Source organism: Phyllobates terribilis, unplaced genomic scaffold (assembly GCF_046119375.1).
Source record: "Phyllobates terribilis strain yellow unplaced genomic scaffold, ASM4611937v1 Scaffold_1__5_contigs__length_1240528914, whole genome shotgun sequence".
NCBI lineage: Eukaryota > Metazoa > Chordata > Amphibia > Anura > Dendrobatidae > Phyllobates > Phyllobates terribilis.
In genome coordinates, this window is record NW_027362761.1 from 217,417,969 (window position 1) to 217,443,081 (window position 25,113).

General features: G+C 47.6%; 1 protein-coding gene across 1 annotated transcript in view; it reads right to left on the minus strand.

Moving 5' to 3' along the window:
• LOC141201433 (cryptic protein-like) overlaps positions 1-24,295 on the minus strand; it is a 63,390-nt gene extending 39,095 nt beyond the window's left edge. Inside the window, exon 1 of the mRNA XM_073663686.1 lies at positions 24,223-24,295. Within this exon, the coding sequence (XP_073519787.1) occupies positions 24,223-24,295 (73 nt within the window). The remainder of the gene's footprint in view (positions 1-24,222) is intronic.
• Positions 24,296-25,113: the final 818 nt, after the last annotated feature.

Below are 25,113 nucleotides of genomic sequence, written 5' to 3' on the forward strand. Positions count from 1 at the left end.
AAGAAAAAAAGTATATTCCTCACTAGGCATCTAAAAAGCAGGGCATAGACTTTGTAAGTCTAAAAGTGCCCCATTTTTAGCACTGGTATGCACCAGTTTTGGGGTATAAATTAATGGTTTAAACTATCCCAGCTAAAGACCCCCATATATGTTGGAATCAAATCAGCCAATATCAGCATGATCAGCCGATAGTCTAATGTGTATTGCTGCCTCCTGACTATATCCCGACAGATGATGTCGGGATGGAAGGGGTGGGTGAGAGGGAAAAGGATGTAGCAATTTGGATTTCCAAAGGAGAATCCTCCTCTTCTCCCTGGAGATATGCACCTGTCAATTTGCTCTCTTATTAGGACAACAGGAAGTCTTGTTTGTGGGAGATTGTATTTTTCAACTAGTCTCATGACAAAGACCGCATGTTGTCAAAACATCCCCTATTTCGTCCCTTATGATTTCAATAATAAAGAAGATAATTGATAAATATCTCTGGTGCCTTGGATACGTGTTGTTGAATTTATTGCTATTGTGATGGTGAATTTCCCCAAGAGAGCAGGGAGCCAAGGGAGTAGGGCTTGTTAACCATCTTTTATAACTTGTTTGTGGAGGAGTCGGAAGAAATAGCTGTTGGCCGATCAATCCTTTAGCGGGCTGAAGAGTTGGTGTAAATTGAACTGTCTAAGAAGCAGACACCATTGATAAATTTGCCTAATGTTCTTCCAAACTGCCTTTTTGAAGTTACATAGCATACGATTTGCCATGTGTTGTGATGTAATTATTGAGCATGTGCTTTTACATGTGAAAGCCAAAATGCATATAGTAGGTAAATATTGTCAGGCATATGTAGTCATAAGGTATAAATCTGACAGTGGCCACAGACTGCATTCATTCTGAGGCATCTGCCAACATAAGGAAACCTCGTAAAACACACTGCAGGAATTTGTTTTTGTGTTATAAGCAGTACATGAAGATACATCTGTGAATAAAGCCGGCCATAAACACTAAATGGCTGTTGGCCGATAGCCATCTTTCCCATACAGAGGAACTCTCAAATGGCCGAGCGCCCCTGTGTTTTCCATATGAAAGCCACCAAGAGACATCTCTGCCATCGGCTAATCTCCAGAACAATTCGATCAGCAGTCCAAAATAGGACAAGACCGAGCAACATCTCCAGATCAGTCCACCGGTGCCCCTATATACATTAGATTGTCTGAAGAACAAATGAAGAATTGCTCACAAGCACTGCAAGCTCCAGGTATCAGCAGCTACATAGAATGAAGGAAAGCCAAAAGATCCATGGACCATTGAACCATCCTCCAGTGCAGGCAGCAAGTGGCACAGTGCCAGTTACAGAAAGCAGTGAACCATAATCCAAAAGGAGAAAATTAGTGGCACTCGACACCGTAGGTGCTAATCTTTTTTTTCCAGTCTGGATAGACAAAGCATGAGGACTTGAGAAAACGTGTGTTCATGCGAAGCGGCGTTGGCTAACTGGGACTCTGTCTGCCCTGCTTTGTCTATTTAGGCTGGAATAAATAGATTAACACTTACCTGGTATTGAGTGCCTCTAATTTTCTCCTTTAGACATTAGTACAGTATATCTACCAAAGCTGTCAATATCAGCAGATTCTACCAACCTTAGTCTAATGTGTATAAGGGCCATAAGGCTAATTTTGTATGATCATCAAACATGGACTGTACTCAAATGGCATAGGCATTAGTGATGAGTGAGTGTGCTCATCACTGCTTGGTACTCGCCCGAGCATCTCACTGCTCGAAATGCTCAGCGTTGCTCGAGTACTTCTGGGATGCTCGAGCGGGAGCTCAGGTCCCCTCCCCGAATGTTTGGCTCTCTTTAGATAGCCAATTAACATGCAGGGATTGTCTGCCACTCACTGTAATGCCATAGCCATGTTGGTTGTGGCATTAGAGTGATTGGCTGGCCGCACTGCGTCATCAGATCTATATAAGACCTGGTGACCCTACGCTCGTCACAGTTTACCCCGGAAACAGGCAGAGTAGGGAGAGATGCTGCTGAGCAAAGGAGAGAATTGTTGCTTGTTTTAGTCAGTTATTCCACAGCAATATATACATACAGCATATATAAACTAACAGTCGTTCTGAGGACTAATCCAGCTGCATATATTACTGGTAAGGGTGATAGCAGGGGATAGCAGGCAGGGTTTGTGGACACTACATACAGCACAATAGGGTCCATTGCACGTTCTGTCTGCTGCTGCTGGTACAGATATCCATAGCCCTATATATCAGGGCTATTTTTTTGCTCTTAATCCTGATTATTTGCTTAAAAAACAATAAAGTACTCAATTTTTCTGCTCCATTTACTAGCAGAACACAGGCAGATTTTTTTTATTTTATTCACATTGCTGTATTGTGTAATCAGAGAAACTTTTCCCTCATCATACGTGATCCCATATTACTGCGTTGATAATACATTTTATGGAGCGTGCCAAATATTCCACTCCATTTAAAGTCAGCGTTCTGTGTTTTGTTGAACCTATTCACACTTGGTCACTGACCAATACCATATCTGTAAGGCCACTTTCTAAAACCGTGGTCATCACACGTGATCCCATATTATTGCGGTAATAATACAGACATTTTGTAGATCGTGCCAAATATTCCACTCCATTTAAAGTCAGCCATCTGTGTTTTGTTGAACCTATTCACACTTGGTTGCTGAGCAATTCCATATCTATAAGGCCACTTCCTAAAACCATGGTCATCACACGTGATCCCATATTACTGAGGTAATAATACAAACATTTTGTAGAGCGTGCCAAATTTTCCACTCCATTTAAAATGGTAAAGGCCCGTGGCAAGGAACGGGGAAGTGGATGTGATAGTGATGGTGCACACAGAGGCCGAGGCCATGGGCAAGATGAAACTGTGCCTGCTGAGGGAGTGTAACATACCTGGCGGCGTCCTTGCATGGTGGTCCATCTCCCACTGTGCAAGAGGGCGCACTTGATCTCCTGTCCAGAATGTCTCTCTGGCTTCCCTCCATGCTGTCTGTTTGTGTCTGTTTCTGCTGCTTAAGGGCGGCGCCCGATCACTTCCTGCCTTTTGTACCTGCTGTGGGTCACACCCCTTGTGCGTCCTCAGCCTATTGCTGTCTGTCACTTGGTATATAGCTCAGCAGCTCCCTTCTATCCCTGCCTGAGCATAGTGTTTCCTTCAGTGTGTGCTTGCACTCTGAAGGTGCCAGGTCCCGTCTCTTGTCTCCTGCTTTTTGTATCAGTTCCCGTGTCTGAACTGTGTCCTGTTTGTCTCCTGCCTTGCGGTATCAGCTCCCGTGTCTGAACTGAGTCCTTTCTGTGTTCTCTTGTCTGTCCTGTTTGAACACGCTCCTAGCCTGTTCCTCCTGCCTTCTAGGGGCCGATTACCTAGACCCGTTCCTGTATCTTGTCTGACCTGTCTGAACTCGCTCCTAGCCTGTTCCTCTCGCCTTCTAGTGGCCGATTTCCTAGACCCGCTCCTGTGTCTGGTCTGTCCTGTCTGAACACGCTCCTTGCCTGTTCGTTCCGCCTCTCTGGGGGCCGTATTCCCAGACCCGCTCCTGTATCCCTCTGCAGTGTCGGTCTCCTCCGTACACTCAGTTCCAGTCTGAACTCTCTCCTGTCCTTTACCTGTTTTGCCTCTATGTCCGTTCCCTTCCTTTTTCTGCAGAGTCTGAACTCGTACCTAACTCCTGCTTGTTGTCTCTGCAAGTACTGTGTGAGTATCTGGCTCTGTCTTTCCCTTCCTGTCTGTTCCGTGTGAACAGAGCCCTGTCCTCCCTGCTCAGCCTTGTCTGCACTCTAGCTGTGCTTGCCTGTAACCCTCTGCCTGTATTGTTCCTGAGTCCCGGTGTGTACTGGGTCCTATCCCGCCTGTGTTCCTACCTGCTAGTGCCTCCCTGTCTGCACTCTAGCTGTGCTTGCCTTTACCCCCCTGCCTGCATACCCGCCTGCCTGCATACCAGTCGTGCCTGCCTATACCCACCAGTCTGTGTGCCAGCCTACCAGCCTGTTCCTGTATTCCCCTGTGTGGGTCAACAGCCGTGTCCGGGGTCTGTCCTGGAGTAGCACCTGGTCCCTCTGCTCGGTTCCTCCTTGGTGCACTGGCGTCGTATGCCGTCGGGCGACCCTGGTCGGATCGGGTGAATACTTAGTCACGCCCCTCCAGGCATTCACTCTCCGGCACGGTCCAGTGGAATCACTACAATCACACGCACACGCCGCTTAGCCCGGGCGTGTGCATAACAGCATGCTCAGGCCATGGTTCCCGTTGAGCCCCACGGCCTTCGCTCTTTGAGAAGTTTTTCCAGCGAATACATGCATTAAAATAAAATAAATAAATTTTTTTTCCCCCTTTAGCTGAGTTCCAGGCGAATTACGCACCCGTCCAGATGGATCTATCAGCCCTCGTTCCTGCGGATCCGCCACGTTACTATGGGGATCCAAGACAGTGTCGTGCATTTGTGGAGCAATGCATGCTACACTTTAAGGCCTACCCTCTCTATTTTCCTTCCGATTGGGCTAAAGTGGCCTTTATGATTGACTACCTAGCGGGTGATGCCTTGAAATGGGTCACCCCCCTATGGGAAGCATGGGATCCTGTCATCCTTGACCTGCAGGCCTTCCTGGTGGCCTTTCGTATGGTCTTCGAGGACCCTAACTCTGAAGCCCCTGCTGAAGCTTCACTTCCCTGTATCCCGGAGAAACCCCAATGGGTAATGTGCGTGGGTAGTGCACCAGTTCTCCTGGCCGAAGAGACTTCTGCCCATCCAGACTCCACACAGGAGAACTTCCTGCACCCGGCATCAGATGCTTCTTTCTCTTTAACCGGTGTGCATGTCCAAGGATGCTCCAAAGCTGTGGTTACCTCAGAGTCTGTGCACCTCTACTACCTGGCGGAGGATCCCCTGTTGCCTCCTGAACCCTCCGGGATACCACTCGATGACAAATGGAGAGAGACTTCTCTACACCCGGTACTCAATACTTTGTCCGCTTTGTCCTGTGAGCCTGACAATGGGTACCCCAAAGTGGTAGTTACCTCCGAGTCTCTACACCCCTCCGACCAGGCGGAGGATCTCCAGTTGTCTCCTGAACCCTTCGGGGTGCTACCTGGTAGCGAAAGGACAGAGACTCTCCTATACTCTGTACCTGATACCTCGCTCGCTTCGTCCAGTGAGTCCAACTTAGTGTACTCCGAAGCAGAGGTTACTCCTGAGTCTCTACACCCCTCCGACCAGGCGGAGGACCTCCAGTTGTGTTCAGAATCCTTCGGGGTGCCACCTGGTGGTGAATGGACAGAGACTTTCCTATATCCTGGATCTGATACCTCGCTTGCTTCGTCCAGTGAGTCCGACCTAGTGTACTCTGAAGCAGAGGTTACCCGTGAGTCTCTACACCCCTCTGACCAGGCGGAGGACCGCCAGCTGTCTCCAGAACCCTTCGGGGTGCCACCTGGTGGTGAATGGACAGAGACTTTCCTATACTCGGTACCCGATACCTCGCCTGCTTCCTCCAGTGAGTCCGACCTAGTGTACTCTGAAGCAGAGGTTACCCGTGAGTCTCTACACCCCTCTGACCAGGCGGAGGACCGCCAGCTGTCTCCAGAACCCTTCGGGGTGCCACCTGGTGGTGAATGGACAGAGACTTTCCTATACTCGGTACCCGATACCTCGCCTGCTTCCTCCAGTGAGTCCGACCTAGTGTACTCTGAAGCAGTTGTTTTCTCTGAGCCTCTGCACTCTTCTGACCCGGCGGAGGACCTCCAGTTGTTTCCTGAATCCTCCGGGATACCACCAGATAACAAAGAGACAGTGACTTTTCCTCATTATGTACCTGATAACCCGTCTATTGCTTCCTGTGAGCTTGACAAGATGTACCTCGAAGCAGAGATTACCCTTAAGTCTCTGTCCCCCTCCAACCCAGTGAACGACTGGCCCTCGAATTCCCTGCGGAAGATTCTGGCAGGCCTGAAGAAGAGGGGGCGTAAGGGGGGAGGTACTGTAACATACCTGGCGGCGTCCTTGCATGGTGGTCCATCTCCCACTGTGCAAGAGGGCGCACTTGATCTCCTGTCCAGAATGTCTCTCTGGCTTCCCTCCATGCTGTCTGTTTGTGTCTGTTTCTGCTGCTTAAGGGCGGCGCCCGATCACTTCCTGCCTTTTGTACCTGCTGTGGGTCACACCCCTTGTGCGTCCTCAGCCTATTGCTGTCTGTCACTTGGTATATAGCTCAGCAGCTCCCTTCTATCCCTGCCTGAGCATAGTGTTTCCTTCAGTGTGTGCTTGCACTCTGAAGGTGCCAGGTCCCGTCTCTTGTCTCCTGCTTTTTGTATCAGTTCCCGTGTCTGAACTGTGTCCTGTTTGTCTCCTGCCTTGCGGTATCAGCTCCCGTGTCTGAACTGAGTCCTTTCTGTGTTCTCTTGTCTGTCCTGTCTGAACACGCTCCTAGCCTGTTCCTCCTGCCTTCTAGGGGCCGATTACCTAGACCCGTTCCTGTATCTTGTCTGACCTGTCTGAACTCGCTCCTAGCCTGTTCCTCTCGCCTTCTAGTGGCCGATTTCCTAGACCCGCTCCTGTGTCTGGTCTGTCCTGTCTGAACACGCTCCTTGCCTGTTCGTTCCGCCTCTCTGGGGGCCGTATTCCCAGACCCGCTCCTGTATCCCTCTGCAGTGTCGGTCTCCTCCGTACACTCAGTTCCAGTCTGAACTCTCTCCTGTCCTTTACCTGTTTTGCCTCTATGTCCGTTCCCTTCCTTTTTCTGCAGAGTCTGAACTCGTACCTAACTCCTGCTTGTTGTCTCTGCAAGTACTGTGTGAGTATCTGGCTCTGTCTTTCCCTTCCTGTCTGTTCCGTGTGAACAGAGCCCTGTCCTCCCTGCTCAGCCTTGTCTGCACTCTAGCTGTGCTTGCCTGTAACCCTCTGCCTGTATTGTTCCTGAGTCCCGGTGTGTACTGGGTCCTATCCCGCCTGTGTTCCTACCTGCTAGTGCCTCCCTGTCTGCACTCTAGCTGTGCTTGCCTTTACCCCCCTGCCTGCATACCCGCCTGCCTGCATACCAGTCGTGCCTGCCTATACCCACCAGTCTGTGTGCCAGCCTACCAGCCTGTTCCTGTATTCCCCTGTGTGGGTCAACAGCCGTGTCCGGGGTCTGTCCTGGAGTAGCACCTGGTCCCTCTGCTCGGTTCCTCCTTGGTGCACTGGCGTCGTATGCCGTCGGGCGACCCTGGTCGGATCGGGTGAATACTTAGTCACGCCCCTCCAGGCATTCACTCTCCGGCACGGTCCAGTGGAATCACTACAATCACACGCACACGCCGCTTAGCCCGGGCGTGTGCATAACAGCGAGCACAACAAACACTCATATCATTTTGAACTACCTTCCTGTCCCAATTACTAGGGGGACGCGGAACACCACTCTTGAAGTCAGAGCAGTGTGAAAAGGTTGTTGGTTGGATAGCAGATAATGCTTCCAGTCAGTTTGCCACCACCACCACAACCACCCTGTCTTCCACACGGGCAATTCTCAGTAGCCGTGAGTATGAACCACATATATTCCTTACCCTGATCCTCCTTCCACCCACCATGCCGAGTGCTCGGAGACGACGGATCCCACACTTGAACACTCCAAAGAGCTGTGCACTTTTCCATTTATAGATTCGGGCCTCTCGCCCGGCCAGCTTCAAGTGGGGCAAGAGGAGATCGCATGAAGCGATGCCCAAACATTTGAGCAGCCACAGTCACACAAAGGTGATGGTGGGAAAGTGAAATTACTGTCGCAAGAGGTGGATGATGATGAGACACAATTGCCAGAATCTCAGGAGGAGGACCACGGTGTGGAAATGGAAGACGAGGTGGTGGATGATGATGCCACTGACCCAACCTGGCAAGGTGACATGCATAGCAAGGACAGCAGCACCCAGGGGGAGGGAGGCATAGCACCACAACAGGCAGGAACAAGCAGTGAGGTGGCCACAGACACAAAGCGGGCAACTGTTCGCCGGAACACCAACACGACGGAAGTTGCCAGTACAACTGTTAGGTCTTCCAGAGTCTGGCTCTTTTTTAAAGAATCTGCATATAACCCCAAAAAGGCCATTTGCAACATCTGCCAGGCCAGCATTAGCAGGGGCAGCAAAACTACCAGCCTGACCACCACCAGCATGCTCAGGCACAAGACAGCAAAGCACCCAACTAGGTGGGCCGAGCGCCAGGGTCCAGAAACAGTGTCTGCGGATGACACCACTGCCTCTTCCACTGTTGTGCATGCATGCCAATCCCCTGTCTATGGCGCAGGCGAAGATGCCTCCTGCCCTGCACCTGTCGTTGCACACTTCCAACCATCACCGTCCACGTCCTTGTCCCAGCACAGCATTCAGTTGTCCCTACCCAAGTCCTTGGAATGCATGCGCAAATACGCAGCCAACGCCACACAGGTCACACTACTAAACTCACACATTTCTCAAATGCTTGCACTTGAAATGTTGCCTTTTGGGTTCATGGAGACGGAATCTTTCTGCAACCTGATGGTGATGGCCTTCCCTCGGTACTCGGTCCCTAGCCGACGCCGAGGATTGTGGGTCCTGGGTCAATCAGGTTTGCCCTCATATTCTACAGATCCTGCACCTCCTCCTCCTCAGCCTTCATCTCCAAAATGTCCACATCAGTCGGAAGCTGGAAGCACTGCAGCACTGCCTCTGCCAAGCTTCAACAGGCGCTGCTGAAGCTAATATGCTTAGCGGACAAACCACACACCTCTGAAGAGTTGTTGACAGCTGTAACAGAGCAGACAATTCTGCGGCTGTTATCGCTGAACCTACAGCTATGCATGGTCGTGTGTGACAATGGACGGAACCTGGTGGCGGCTCTGAAGCTAGACAACCTCACACACGTACCATTCCTGGCCCATGTGCTCAACTTAGTGGTTCAGTGGTTTCTCAAAACCTACCAAGATCTTCCTGAGATGCTTATCAAAGTAAGCTGCATGTGTGCCCATTTTCAAAAGTTACCTATAGCTTCCGCTGCCCTCGTCGTGCTTCAGCATCATTTGCAGTTTCCAGCTCTCCGACTGGTGTGCGATGTCACCACACATTGGAACTCAACCTTGCAGATATTGGGAAGGATTTGTGATTAGCAGAGGGAAGTTGTTGAGTACCATCTTCAACATGCCCATCAGCATTCAGGTCAGCCTCCGCACATAAGAACTGATGAGGGGCATGCATGTCTGACATCTGTGTCATCCTCCAAAACTTTGAGAACTCCACCAATATGGTGAGCGGCGATGATGCCATAATTAGCGTCACCATCCCACTTCTCTGTCTTCTGAAACGCTCGCTGCTCACAATTAAAAAGGAGGCATTGCAGGCGGAGCACGATGAGATGGAGCAAGGAACCATACAGGGTGATGCCACACATCTCAGCTTCATCTCATCCCAACGTGGATTGGGTGCTAATGAGGAGGAAGAGGATGAGAAGGAACAGGACCTGGTTTCATCCTCTTGGCCAGGACAAGGAAGAATTGGCTGTTGGCAGTCTGGCACACATGGCAGATTTTATCTTCCTCTTCCTTTCCCGTGACCCTCACATTGTACGCATTTTGGCCGACAGTAATTACTGGTTGGTCACACTTCTAGACCCACACTACAAGGAGAACTTTCTATCTCTCATTCCCGTGGCGGTGAGTAGTAAAATGCTGCAGTACCAAAAGGCCCTTGTTGCGGAATTCTTAAAAAAATTCCCATCTGAAAACGCTGACGGCAGAGATCACAGTTGCTTGGACAACCAAGGAGTACAGGTGAGGGAGACACAAATACAATGCAGCAGAAGTAGAGGAACACTGTCAAAGGTGTGGGACAGTTTTCTCAGACCCTCCCAGCACACAGGCCGTGATGCACGGGGTAGTCTGGCAAGGAGGGAAAAGTTTTGGAAGATGCTGAAGGAGTAACTTTCTGAAAGTACCAACATCATCCTTGATTCCTCTGTGCCTGGACATGTGGCAAGAACTGGCTCTCTACGCCTTGGAGGTCCTGGTCTGCCCTGCCACTAGCGTTTTGTTAAAACGGGTTTTTAGTGCCGCCGGGGGCATTAAAACTAATAGGCGCATCCGCCAGTCAACTGAAAATGCTGATAGGCTGACTCATATAAAAATGAATATGGGCTGGATTGGGCCAGACTTCTCAACACCACCGGATCATAGCAGCGAAACATAAAGTCAAATCCAGTGGCTTTTTTGGGGGGGTCTATTCCCATGCACCTCTTCACACCCAGACATGGGTATACGCTTCCTGATTTTTTGTATTTTCCGTTATCCTCCACCATCATATCACCAGTGTGACCGTGATTCAACACCCATATAATTTTTTTGTAAGTGTTTATAATGCCCGTAGGGAATTTTTTTAGAGGCTTATCTCTAACATTCTGTATGTTATACAGTATGTTTCAGGCCATGCACTTAGTGCATGGGCATTACCAGTATAGGAGTCCCATTCCTTAACAATGGTAACAATTTTTTTAATGAGGACCTCCTCTATGTCTCTTCAAAGGGGTATTGGAGTGCGTCCAATTTTTTGGCAGCCCTTGCAGTCACTGCATGGGCATTACCAGTATAGGAGACCCATTCCTTAACAATGGTAACAACTTATTTAATGAGGACCTCCTCTAAATCTCTTCAAAGAGGTATTGGAGTGCGTCTAATTTTTGGGCAGCCCTTGTAGTTTCTGCATGGGCATTACCCGTTTTGACAAAGTCACTGGTAGTGTGTCAGAAGGGAGGTATTTGCCGCTGAGACTCTTAGCCTCAGTGATGTGAAAATATGCAAGTTCTCCTGCACAATTAGGTGCAGAGAGAGTTAATAGAACCACATTTACAAGGGAATGTTTTCAGTGGATAAAGTAGTGTAGGAAGGGACATTATCCACCATCCCTCCCAATCAGGGGAGTGTCTGGGCTTTAAATAGCCAGCCCTGACACTCAGGTGTGTTCAGTACCTGGGGAAATCTTGCTCCAGGAAGGAGCTAGCACGGGCTGTGCTGAACCTGTGGGTGGCTAATTGTGAGTGGCCAGACCTTTGCCGAGATATGGACTGTGTTGCAAGTTTTGTGTTTTGTTTGGTCTCCTTAGCCGAATGGGCTGTGTTTTTTTATGGACTCCAGGGTAGTTTATGACTAGAGATGAGCGTTGTTCTACTCGAACTGTTCGCCAATCTCAAATTCGAGCTGTTTTGGGCAGTGTTCGAGCCGGTCGGCGAACACGAACAATTTGAGAAAAATTCGGCTGTTCGAGGTTATGTTCGATAACTGTTCGTGCACCAAAATCATAACTGGATTTTTTCTCAGTAATGATGAAAATTAATGTTAATACGCAGTTTGAGTGTACAGCGGGGCGGGGGGAGGGGCAGGGGATGGATCTCTGCAGGAACAATGAAGATCTCCATTTTTTTTTCTCTTTCCCGCATTTGCAGTGGGGAGGTGCAATCTGTCAGCCTATCAGCAGCGCACACACGGAGCGAAGTGCTTTTTTTCACACAAGCAAGGGCATGTGTGATTAGCAGTGTATGTCACATGTCCTTGCCCTATAAGACCAAGCCATTTTCCCCGTCGCCACCATTTTCTCACTGCTGCAGCTGCGTGTTAGACGGCACCGCTGTTGCTGTGTGCGCTATACCTTGTTAATTTCAAGCCAATTTTCGCACAAATATACAGATAGCTTGGGAGTAGGGAATAGTTGTGATTGCAGTCCTTTTAAGGACTAGGTTACAGCATTTCCTACGACTTTTATCAGGCAGGTCTGTGCTCTTAAATAGATAGATTGTGGGAGTAAAGACTAATTGTAATTGGAGTCCTTTTCAGGACTAGGTTACATCAGTTCCTATCAGTTTTTGCCAGGCAGGTCTGTGCCAGTGCTGTGCAAGTTTTTTTCACAGCATTTGGCTGAATCTAGCAAAGCTAATCCTTTTTGGCCTATTGCAGAGTGTGTTAGTCAGTGGAGTAGCCTATCTGTGTTGCAAGATATACCACCTGTGTATAGAATACCAATTTTTTTACTGCACCTAGTGAAGTAAAATCTTTTGGGCATAGCATCATTCTATTAGTCCATCTATACTGACCTCCATCAGGTTGCAAACTGAATATAATTTTTTTCTGCATCTAGCTCTGAAAAAATATTTGGGCTTCTAGCAGTGTGTGGGACTTGGTCTATTAGTCCATCTATACTGACCTCCATCAGGTTGCAAATTAAAAATAATTTTTTTCTGCATCTAGCTCTGAAAAAATATTTGGGCTTCTAGCAGTGTGTGGGACTTGGTCTATTAGTCCATCTATACTGACCTCCATCGGGTTGCAAATTAAAAATAATTTTTTTCTTCATTTATCTCTGAAAAAATATTTGGGCTTCTAGCAGCGTGTGGGACTTGTTCTATTAGTCCATCTATACTGACCTCCATCAGGTTGCAAATTAAAAATAATTTTTTTCTGCATCTAGCTCTGAAAAAATATTTGGGCTTCTAGCAGTGTGTGGGACTTGGTCTATTAGTCCATCTATACTGACCTCCATCAGGTTGCAAATTAAAAATAATTTTTTTCTGCATCTAGCTCTGAAAAAATATTTGGGCTTCTAGCAGTGTGTGGGACTTGGTCTATTAGTCCATCTATACTGACCTCCATCAGGTTGCAAATTGAATAAAAAAATTTTCTGCATCTAGCTCTGAAAAAATATTTGGGCTTCTAGCGGTGTGTGGGACTTGGTCTATTAGTCCATCTATACTGACCTCCATCAGGTTGCAAATTAAAAATAATTTTTTTCTGCATCTAACCCAGCCAATAGTTTTGGCCTAATACCACAGTTTGGCCACTCAGCTCTGCTCGGTTACCATCCATTGTTTTTTTGTGCAAACAACTCCAGAGTTGTGAATTAGTTAACCACCAAAATGAGTGGAAAAAGGCCTGCTGCTGGTGGAAAGGGGAATAGGCGTGTTGGGAAGGGGAAAAAAGGTTGTGTCCGTGGGGTAGGTGCAGAAGAAAGACCATCTTCCAGCCAAACTAAAATGTCTACTTCTTTTAGCGGACAATGTGATAAGATCCCTTTCTTACGGCCACGCCAATCGCTACAAATTCCAGATGAGGCACAAAAACAGCAGGTGCTTCAACGGATATCAAGTGCTCCTTTAAGTGGGCTCTCCTCCACATCAACTTCAACATCACAAATACTCCAGTCCTCAAAGGTGTCACCCAAATCGCACTTGCTTCCTCACAGCTCCCAAATCTCCAGCTGCCCGTCTGAGTATGAGGTAGAACAGATGGTTGAGTCTGCAGAGCTGTTTACTCATACTATAGCCTGGGAATCAGAGGTCGACTCCAGCGCTTCTGTGAATCCAGACGAGGAAATGATCTGCACTGATGCCCAGAATCTTTATGAGTCGGATCCAGGACCAGACGCAGAAGGTTCTGACCATAATGTAGACCCTCATTCCCAAACTGTAACTCCTGTTGGTGGAGACAATGAGGAAGACGATGATAAGACTCAAATACCTGATTGGAGTGACAACTTTAGTTTTTTGTCAGGGCAGGAACAGGTTGGCTCTGAGGACGACGGGTGTGATAACGCACAGGGTGATGATGATGAGGTCGGAGATCCCACTTACTGTCAACCCACAGTCAGCCAAGAGATGAGGTCAGCAGAGGAGGTGGAGGAAGATGCTAGTGACGACGAGGTCAGGTTGCGCCTTCCTGGACAGAGACGTAGTACTGGAAGCACGTCAACAACTGCATCCTCAAACACAACTCTGCCTCTCACCACAAGTCGTGGTGGCTCTTCAGGTCGCATGGGTGCTAAGCCTTGCATAGCCTGGGCATTTTTTCAGATCGATAAAGATGACCCAACTCGTGTTATCTGTAACATTTGTCAGCAAAAGCTAAGTAGAGGCCAAAAAATACATAGTTTGAGTACTTCATGCATGAACCGGCACATGGACATGAAGCATAAGTTGCAGTGGGAAGCTCAGTGTGCTACAATGCGGTCTAGCCGGCCGGGCCAACCACCGTCTGCCATATCTTGTGCATCCGCGGCCTCTTCATCCTCTGTGACTGGGGGGACAGCAGTCACACCTGTTTTGGGGCGCAGACCTGCCACCTCTTTACCCGCAACAGCCAGCGTGATTGGCAGGTCATCATTTTCTTTGGAGGTGGTAACACCAGCTGGTCTTGAGCGCTGTCCGACATCGATAGCACCACCTTTGGATCAAGGCAACCTAACATGTCCGCCTGCATCTTCCTCACAGACCGTCAGTTTGCCGGGGACACCCTTATCAACCCCGTCTAAGCACAATAGCCAGCCCTCGGTCCCTCAGATGTGGACAAGTAAAAGACCATTTCCTCCTAGCCATGAGAAAGCTAAGAGGTTGAATTTCACCATCTGCAAGCTCTTGGCTACAGAAATGCTGCCTTTCCGCCTGGTGGACACAGAGGATTTTCGAGACCTTATGTCCGTCGCAGTGCCCCAGTACCAGATGCCCAGTCGGCACTACTTCTCAAAGAAAGGTGTGCCTGCGCTCCACCAGCATGTCGCACACAACATCACCGCTTCTTTGAGAATCTCTGTGTGTGACAGGGTGCATTTCACCACAGATACTTGGACGAGTAGGCATGGACAGGGGCGTTACATGTCGCTGACTGGGCACTGGGTAACTATGGTGACAGCAGGACAAGGGGCTGCTGTCCAAGTCTTGCCGTCCCCACGAGTTGTGCGTCAATCCTCTTTATGTCATTTTTCCTCCACTGCTTCTGCCTCCTCAACCTCCTCTCGGTCTTCCACCTGCACCCAAAGCCTGTCTGGTCATGCCACAAGCTTTCTAACTGCGCAGAAGGGATCCTGCACACCTCCTTACTATGCTGGCAGTAGGGCTCAACGTCATCAGGCGGTTTTTACATTGAAATGTCTGGGAAATGTGAGTCACACAGCTGAGGAGTTGTGGTCAGCTCTGGAGAACCAATTTCATGAATGGTTGTCTCCACTGGACCTGAAACCAGGGAAGGCCGTGTGCGACAATGCTGCAAACCTGGGTGCGGCCCTTCGCCGGGGCAATGTCACACACGTGCCTTGTATGGCTCACGTGTTGAACCTGGTTGTCCAGCAATTTTTAGCCCACTATCCCAGACTAGATGGCCTTCTGCAGAGGGCACGGTCGCTGTGTGCTCACTTCCGCCGTTCGCATCCCGCAGCTCAGCGACTTACATCTCTACAGAAGTCGTTGGGCCTGCCACTTCACCGGCTAAAATGCGATGTGCCTACCCGGTGGAATTCAACTCTGCACATGTTGCAGCGACTGTGGCAGCACCGACAAGCCCTGGTGCAATACGTTCTGACGTATAGCCTGGGCCAATGAGATTCAGAGGTGGGGCAAATCACGCTGGAGGAGTGGTCTCAGATCAGGGACCTATGCACCCTTCTGCACAGTTTTGAAATGGCGACGAAGATGTTTAGTGCTGACGATGCCATTATCAGCATGACTATTCCGGTGATTTACATGCTGGAGCACATGTTAAACAGAATTCGGAGTCAGGTGGTGGCACAAGAGGAGGTGGAGGAAGTAGAGGAGGAGGAGTTGTATGCGGAAGGGCTAACATCTGCAAGGTCCAGACGGTCGGCAGCACCAAGGCGGCAGGCATGTGAGGGTGGGGGAGATGATTTTACCAGGGCGCATGGTAGCAGCCAAACTAGTGAGGAAGGTGCAGGAGCCCAGGAAGAATTGGAGGACGAACTGATGGAAGACTCATCAGATGAGGGAGACCTTGATCACATTTCTGTTGTGCGAGGTTGGGGGGAGAGGACAGAGGAAGGAAGCATGATTGCTACCTCGCCACCAACACAACAGGGACTTGGTGCTCCTGGATACGCAACACACATGAGTGCCTTCTTGCTGCACTACCTGCAACATGACCCTCGAATTGTGAGAATTAGAAATAATCCTGACTACTGGGTTGCCACACTGTTAGATCCCCGGTACAAAAGTAAATTTGCAGAAATTATTCCTGCCATAGAAAGGGATGCACGCATGCAGGAGTATCAGCAGAGACTGTTGCAGAATCTTACATGTGCTTTTCCACAAAATACCAGTGGGGCACGTAGTGAATCTCACAGTTCCAACTTGCCAACCGTGGGACCATCAAGTGTTCAGCACTCAAACCGTAACAGAACCACAGTATCTGCTGGTAACATCAATTTTGCGGAATCATTTCACCACTTTTTTAGCCCATCCTTTGCAAGGCCACAGGAGACAAGAAGTCTGACACATAGTCAACGCCTAGAGACGATGGTACAGGAGTGTCTCCAAGTAAACATTGAAGCCACGACTGTGTCACTGGACCCTTGCTCTTTTTGGGCTTCCAATCTGGATAAATGGCCGGAGCTAGCCACTTACGCCTTGGAGATCTTGTCATGCCCCGCAGCCAGCGTTCTGTCTGAACGTGTGTTCAGCGCTGCTGGTGGTGTGCTGACAGATAAGCGCACGCGGCTCTCCACTGATAATGTAGACAGACTCACGTTCATAAAGATGAACAAATCATGGATCCGAAACGACTTTTCTACCCCTGTGTCATCCTGGGGAGAGTAAAAGCTTGATGATTGGTTAAAATCACCCTACCAACCGTTTTAAGCTTTCAAATTACTAATCATGTTTATCTGCATCTTGACTGGAAAATAATTTGGGCTTTGTAGCAGTGTGCAGCACTGATCCTATTAGGCCATCTATAATAAGCTTCACCAGATTTAAAATTAAAAATAATTTTTAGCTGCATCTAGCCCGGAAAATAATTTTGGGGCTCCGAGATGCGCAAGACACATAAGTGCCTTCTTGCTGCACTACCTGCAGCATGACCCTCATATTGTCAGAATTCGAAGTAATCATGACTACTGGGTTGCCACACTCTTAGATCCCCCAAACTTTTCGATCAACCTTTTCATTTTAATAAAGACCAAAAAAATGGTCATTTTTGAAATTATAAGCATTAGCAGGTTGTTAGAAACTGAAATCAAACAGTTTTCAACTCAAAACTTTATTCTAGGTGATGTTACATTTTTACATAGGACCCCTTGTTCGAAAGGAGCTTCTGAACTCTCTCGTCCATTGAATTTGTCAGGTTTTGGATGGTTTCTGCTTCAATTGTTTTGCATGAGGACAGAATACCCTCCCAGAGCTGTTGCTTAGATGTGAACTGCCTCCCGCCATCATAGACACTCCTTTTAATGATGCTCCAAAGGTTCTGAATGGGGTAGAGGTCAGGGGAGCATGGGGGTCACACCATAAGTTTGTCCCCTTTTATGCCCATATCAGTCAGAGATGCAGATGTTTTATGTGCAGCATGAGATGGTGCATTATCATGCAGAAAAATGATCTTGCTGTGAAATACACGGTTCTTCTTCTTAAACCATGGCAGGAAGTGCTGTTTGAGAAAATCCACATACATTATGGAGTTCATCTTTAGCGCCTTCAGGGATCCTAAAGGGGCCGACAATCTCTCTCCCCATGATTCCAGCCCAAAACATTACTCCACCTCCTCCTTGTTGGTGCTGTAGCCGTGTTTGCGTGGGGTGTCCATCAACCAGCCATCCTCCACTCCATTCATCTGGACCATCGAGCGCTGCACGGCACTCATCCGTGAACAAAACAGTTTTGAAATCAGTCTTCATGTAATGTTTGGCCCACTGGAGCCGTTTCTGCTTGTGTGAAGTGGATAGAGGAGGTCGACAGGATGGCATATGCACAGCTGCAAACCTCTGAAGGACCCTGCATCTTGTTGTTCGGGGGACGTTGGAGGCACAAGCAGCTTCAAAAACTTGTCTGCTGCTATGACAAGGCTTTTTTGCCGCTGCTGTTTCAACCTGACGTAATTGCCTGTAGGAAAGAGTCCTCAATTTGCCCTTATCAGCACGCACACGTGTGTACTGTGAATCAGCTACATACTTCTTGATTGCCAAGACACTTCATCCTGATCATCGCACAATGTTGATTGTAGTCATGCCTTGACCTAAACACTCCACAATTTGTTGCTTCTCTGCAGCCGACACATCCTTTTTCTTTCCCATTTTGGCAGAAAATGTAGGCTGCTTAATAATGTGAGAGAGCCTTCTTAAGTAGTCTTGCCTTTCATTGGACACACCTGCCAAACTAATTAGCACAGGTGTCTGCAATTGCTTACAGTGATATAAAGAGCCCTGACACACATCACCATCAATGAGTTTAACTGACAAACAAACAAATTCTTCCCTTATCACTCCTAAACACTTTTTGCATAATAATTTGGAACGCGGTGTACATGTGCTTTTCCACAAAACACCAGTGGTTCACGTAGTGAATCTTACAGTTCTAACTTGCCAACCGTGGTCTGTATGGAATTGTTCAATAAAGGGCCCAAAATTAAGATAACATAGATGGGAGAGGTCTCTATGAATAGGAATTCCTAAGTATTTGATACCCTGTGAGGGCCAGGCAAAGGGAAAGTTGGACTGGATGGAATCCTATATGGATTTAGGGAGGGAGACATCGAGGGCCTCAGACTTCGCTGCATTGATTTTAAAATTTTACCATGTAACAAAGTGATCTATTTCAGCCATAACAGCAGGGATGGATATATGTGATTGAGTGATATATACTAGGACATCATCAGCAAATAGAGAGCACTTGTACTCGGTGCCTCCCACCTCAATCCACCTAATATTGGGGTTATGGCGAATTGATGAGAGCAGGTGCTCCGTCACTAGGATGTATAAGAGAGGGGACAGAGGACATCCCTGCCTTGTCCCATTGGTGATTGTGAAAGGTGATGAAAATGTTCTGACGCACCCCCTGGGCCTTGGGACACCCGGAGCCGGACCCTTTTTGGTGGATGCTGGTGGTTGTAGTCTTCGTGGCGGCGATCCGGTTCCGTGGCTCAGGGCGGTCAAACCAGTGGCGGAACTATTTATGTGGTTTTGATGTTTAAATGTCCGACTACGCCACCCGTGGATTGCGGTCAGAGTGAACCGCCGCTACAGGGCAGACCGCTAAGGCTGGTGTTGTGGGTGCAGCAGAGCGTAGCATAACTCCCCACGGGAGGAGTATAGCCTCAGGGCAGTGTATGCGGAGGATGGGGGTGATGGTGCAGGGCAGCAGCAGTAACGACACGGAGTCAGTGATGCAGTTCAGGGCCTTTACTCACAGTTCTTATTATCCAGACCACGTCTGCAGGTAACGGCTGCCCACGTCGTACTGTGCTCACCAGGTGAGGGGCTCAGACAACTCCCAGATAACTTTGGAGCGCTTCACAGGACCCCCTTTGTGTGTCCTTTGTCTGGCCTTTCTTACCAACACTTCTGTCCGGCTGCCTCGGGCCTCCTCTTGGTAAACTTGGCGCCAGTTTCCCTGACCCTATGTGGTGCCTTCCTAGCGGGTGGAGCAAGGGGCTGCGCCACATAAAATGTCAGAGCCTCCGGTTTCTAGCTGAGAGTCGTTTCCTGCCTCCACTAGTTCGGGGACCGGTCTCCCCCTTTGGCCTGACCCCTCCACGCAGGTGGATTCGGGCGTGCGGTGGCGACTCGCCCGTCCGCACCCCTGGGATCCCTTCATTCCTCGTTCCTGGAGCCTTCTCCGCTCCTCTTCCTTCCTTCTCCCTCTTGCAGGCCTGGGCCTCTGTTACTAGGCCTGCCTCCGGAGCAGAGCTCATGCAGAGCCCCTGCTCCCTGCCACTTCTGCTCAGACTTCTCTGCACTGAACTAAGATGGTGCCCACCTTTTATACTCCCTTCTCAATGCACCCAGGAACTGCTTCCTCCCTGCTCCTGCACTGCAGGGTTCCCCTTCCTCAGTGTTCCCTCCCCCCACTCCAGCCAGGGACAGGGACTGTCGTGCCCATCTCAGGGGCATATTGGTCGCCCTGCCCCACGGCAATGTGGTGTAATGCATGCAGGTGTCGGGTCCTGATCCACACTCCATCCTTATCTGAGAGTGAGATATCACACCTCTGGGTGAGGTGCAATACGTCTGTAGCAACCGAGCCCTCGGTGCTACAGTTCCATTTATCTTCAGCCTAGGTGACGTATTGTGATACAGGGCCGTGATTTTGGCTATAAAAGGGTCCCCTAGACCCCTACCCCAAGCTTTTTAAGAGAATCATATATGGCGTGCCAGGAGACTCTATGGAATGCTTTCTCAGCATCCAACGAGAGTATCTACTTACAAATTTTTAACTGCATCTAGCCCAGGAAATACTTTGTGCCTAGTAGCAGTGTCTGCTAGTCAGCGGATTATCCCGGCTGTTAAGCAAGCTACACCACCTGTAGTTTGGACACTTAATTTTTTCAAAGGAAATGCTTCGGGACCACGGGATACTTAGTGAAGAGCATCAGGAGGCACCCCAAGGCATAGGGGCTGGGACTGGCACTAGGATGCCTTGGGGTGGACAGCCGAGCTCGATCCTTATAAAAGCTTTTTAACTGCAGCAGCTTTAGTGGACGCTACTGGAGCTGGAATTACGCGGCTGCTGGCATGAGACTTGCCCTCCAATAGATCCTTGTAAATGGATTTAAAGTGTATTCATTCAAATTAGAGGGACAATTTAAATTAAAAAGCTTAGAGCTGCCTCCACCACAGGGGGGCTCTCTCGACCCACCAGCGGACAGGCACCAGTATTGGGAGAGGGGGGCTGGCCGTCAGGGTTCACCGCGGCTCTGGCACAAACCCGGCGACACGGAGGTGGCACGGGCAGGAGCGGACTGGCCGTCTCGGCTTCTCACTTTTTGGATTTTAGAAGGGCATGACATGCCTATATCTGTGTCTCCCCCTCCTTTTACTCCTCCACCTCTTTTCTTTTCGCATGACTATATGTACTTGTCACTTTTCCATGTGTTAGTTGTGTTTTCTGAGCAGTTTGTCAGCTTTTGGACACCTTTGAAGGTGTTTTCTATGTGTTTCTATGTGTTTTTGTTTGCCTGCCATTGGTTTTAACGGTGTTCGAAGGTGTTCGACGAACAGTTCGACGAACAGTTCGGCGAACACACGGGTGTTCGACGAACCGAACCGAACTCGAACACTACGGGGGTGGCTCAACACTATTTATGACTGCTAAATAAACTAACCTGAAAATTTAAAGAGACAGTATCCCGTGTTTTACCTCTAAATACAGCCGAGCTTGTCGCTATACCACACCATAGAGGAGATTAATTCCTTAACAATTGTAACAATTTTTTAATGAGAACCTCCTCTACGTCTCTTCAAAGGGGTATTGGAGTTCATCCAGTTTTTTGGCAGCCCTTGCAGTCACAGCATTGGCATTACCAGTATAGGAGACCCATTCCTTAACAATGGTAGCAATATTTTTAATGAGGCCCTCCTCTGTGTCTCTTCAAAAGGGTATTGGAGCATGTCCACATTTTTGAAAGCCCTTGTAGTCATTGCATGGGCATTACCACTATAAGAGACCCACTCCTTAATAATGGGATTTTTTTTTTAAATCAGTCCCTCTGTGTCTTCAAAGGGGTTGTGGGGTTTTTCCAAATTTTGGGCAGGCCTTGCAGTTACTGCATATGCAATAACAGTATAGGGAACCCGCTCCTTAATAATGGGAACAACAAAGCATAGCCAGCTGATGGCCCTCTAACAATAGTAAGGGCCATCTGATGGCCCTATAAAAATAGGCTTTGTGACTTTCAGAGTCCCTCCTTCATAAATTAAACAGGATGTGTCTGATCATGTCTCACACACCACATGGCCAGATAAGGTAGTAAAATATTAAAATTACATTTACCGGTGAAGGTATTTTTCACAGTTGAAAGCAATGCCAAAGTGCAAAAATGCATCAACAACGCTACGTGTGAACATAGCCCAAGGTGTGAAGGAGCATTTTTTGGGGGGATTATTTATTTTGCCTTATATTCAAGTCATTACCCTGGAAACAATGTTCCTTAAGGTTTTTCCCAAGAAAATTCATTTTGGTTTCGTTTTTGTATGTTTTATTGCGAGTCCGTAAAAGTGGCGTAATACCTCTGACAACGTTGTTCACAGCAGTGACCTGGGAGTCATAAATGCTTCCAGGCATCTTCCCCATGCTGTTTCCATGTCATTTGAGCACTGTTCCCAACGATTAGGGCAATTTTTAGGCCCCCTGCAGACCTCCAGTGGGAAGGGGGCTCCGGAAAAATACTGGCATTTCCCATTGACTTACATTGGGCTTGTTGCTCGGGTCGAGCACCCGAGCATTACGATTTGCTCGACCCGAGCCACGAGCACCTGAGCATTTTGGTGCTCGTTCATCACTAATACGCACATATGAGGCAGTTAGTTTAGGTCAGGGGACCAGTGGTCGGCCCCGGTCTTGCAAGTCAATACAGTCCATGTTTTAAGACCTAAAAACGGTAATTCTTGAAATGATTGCTCATATTTTTATTACACTCTCAGACAAATAAATACACATTTTAAACTTTACTGAAAAAAAATGAAAATATATGAACATGGTATCTGAGTTTTGACCCAGATTTTCACAAGCACTTTGAATACTTTCACATGTGCCACTGTAATGCCTTATATTGATACAGTTTTTGAAGTAGTGTTTTCAAAACTGGGAAAACAGAATCTTTCCTATGTATTAACCCCCACATTAAGAAGTTCTCCTAGCATTTGCCCCACAAACTGTATAAAAAAATACTTTAGGGTATGCTCATACATGGCGTTTTTTATGCAGCATATTTGGTATATAGAGTACAAACCATTGTACAGTAGCAGCATAATCAAGAAGATTTCTGAAATCCTTTGCTGCGTTGTATTTTGAACCCTTTTGCATTTTTGCCGAGAAGCAGCATGTCAACTTTTTCAATGTCTTTACAGCATTTTTCACCCATTGAAATGAAAACACAACAAAAAATTCACATACAGTATTGTATGCATCAAAATGCGATGTGTGAGCATGTCCTTGAGGTATGCTTACACACAAGAAAATCTGTAACAAAATCTACGTGTGTTGTGGATTCTTTCCAGCAACATTGGATAAAATCTTGTCCGACTTAATTCTATTGTAATACTCACATACAGACTGTCCACTCACAAATCTGTACAGGATCCATAGTGTATGTGCCAGTGCCAAGTGTGAACACACCATACCACTATCAAAAACAGAGCAGAACATTAATATCATTTGTCTTTTACATGTAATTAGTAATATTAGTGACCGAGCCAATTATGTCCTTAATGACCAGGCCAAATTTTACAATTCTGACCACTGTCACTTTATGAGGTAATTACTCTGGAACGCTTCAACGGATCCCCCTGATTCTGAGATAGTTTTTTCGTGACATATTGTACTTCATGATAATGGTACAATTTCTTTGATATGACTGGCGTTTATTTGTGAAAACAATGGAAATTTGGTAAAAATTTTTGGAAATTTTGCAATTTTCAAACTTTGAACTCTTATGTTCTTAAATCAGAGAGATATGTCACACAAAATAGTTAATAAATAATATTTCCCACATGTCTACTTTACATCAGCACAATTTTTGAAGCAATTTTTTTTTTTGTTAGGATAACAAATAAGGACAAGGATAAGGGTTAAAAGTTGACCAGTGATTTCTCATTTTTACAACAAAATTAACAAAAACATTTTTTTAGGGACCACATCACATTTGAAGTGACTTTGGAGGGCATACATGACAGAAAATATCCCAAATTGACACCATTATAAAAACTGCACCCCTCAAGGTGCTTAAAACCACATTCAAGAAGTTTATTAACCCTTCATGTGCTTCACAGGAACTAAAGCAATGTGGAAGGAAATAAATGATCATTTTACTTTTTTCCTCAAAAGTGTATTTTAGCCCAAAATTTGTTATTTTCACAAGAGTAACAGGAGAAAATGGACCCCAAAATCTATTGTGCAATTGCTCTTGAGTGCGGCGATACCCCATATGTAGGGGAAAACTATTGTTTGGGTGCACGGCAAGGCTTGGAAAGGAAGCAGTGATGTTTTGGAATGCAGACTTTGATGGAATGGTCTGTGGGTGTCATCAGGGCCGCCATCAGGGCATTACTGTCCTTACTGCTGTATAGGGCCCGGTGAGCAGCAGTACAGAGGTAGGGCCCGGTCCCAGTCAGGGCCCCCCTCTTGTTCTTCTGCTCACCGGGCCCTATGCTGTAACAAAGTGCCGAGCGCCGGGACACTGCCTTCGACAGCACACACCTCAGGGCTAAGTGCCTTACCGGAGTTCCGCAGCTGCACAGCTCCAGCAGCTCCCTCATACTTCTCCGGACTTCTGGTCAGGTGACAGCACATACGCGCCGTCACCTGACCATAAGTCAGGAGATGTATTAGGGAGCAGGAGCTGCGTGGCTGCGGAGATCCGGAAAAAAAGCACACAGCGCCGTTGTCAGGACACCACAAGCCGAGCTGCACCTGCAGGTGATGGTAAGTATGATCAAACTTTTTTTTTTCATTTTTCTTTCTAAAATTAATTAAATAGGTGAGGGAGGGGGACTGCAAGTGATGGAGTGAGGGGGGGGCTGTAAGTGATGGAGTGAGGGGGGGCTGTAAGTAATGGAGTGAGGGGGGGCTGTTTTAGTCCCAAATTTTTAATTTTCACAATAGATAATAGGATAAAACAGACCCCATAATTTGTTATGTAATTTCTCCTGAATGCGATGATACCCCATATGAGGTCAAAAACTTCTGTTTGGGCACATGGAAGGGCTAGGAAAGGACAAAGCGCTATTTGGCTGGAATAGATTGTGAATGTTATGTCGCATTTGGAGAGCCCCTAACATGCGAAAACAGCAGAAACCCCCAACAAGCGACCACATTTTGGAAACTAGTCCCCTCAAGGAATTCATTTAGTGGTGTACTGAGCATTTTTAACCTACAGGTGGTAACAAAAAATTTAAATTTTTTCCACTAAAATATTGTTTTAGCACCAAATTTGTAATTTATACGAGGGGTAATAGGAGAAAATGGACTCCATAATTTATGAAATTTTTACCAAACACAGTAACACCCCATATGTGGTTGAACCCTACTGTTTGAGCACACAGCAGTGGTCGAATGGGAAGGAGTGCTGCTTGGCTTTTAGAAGGCAGATTCTGTTTTAATAGATTGTG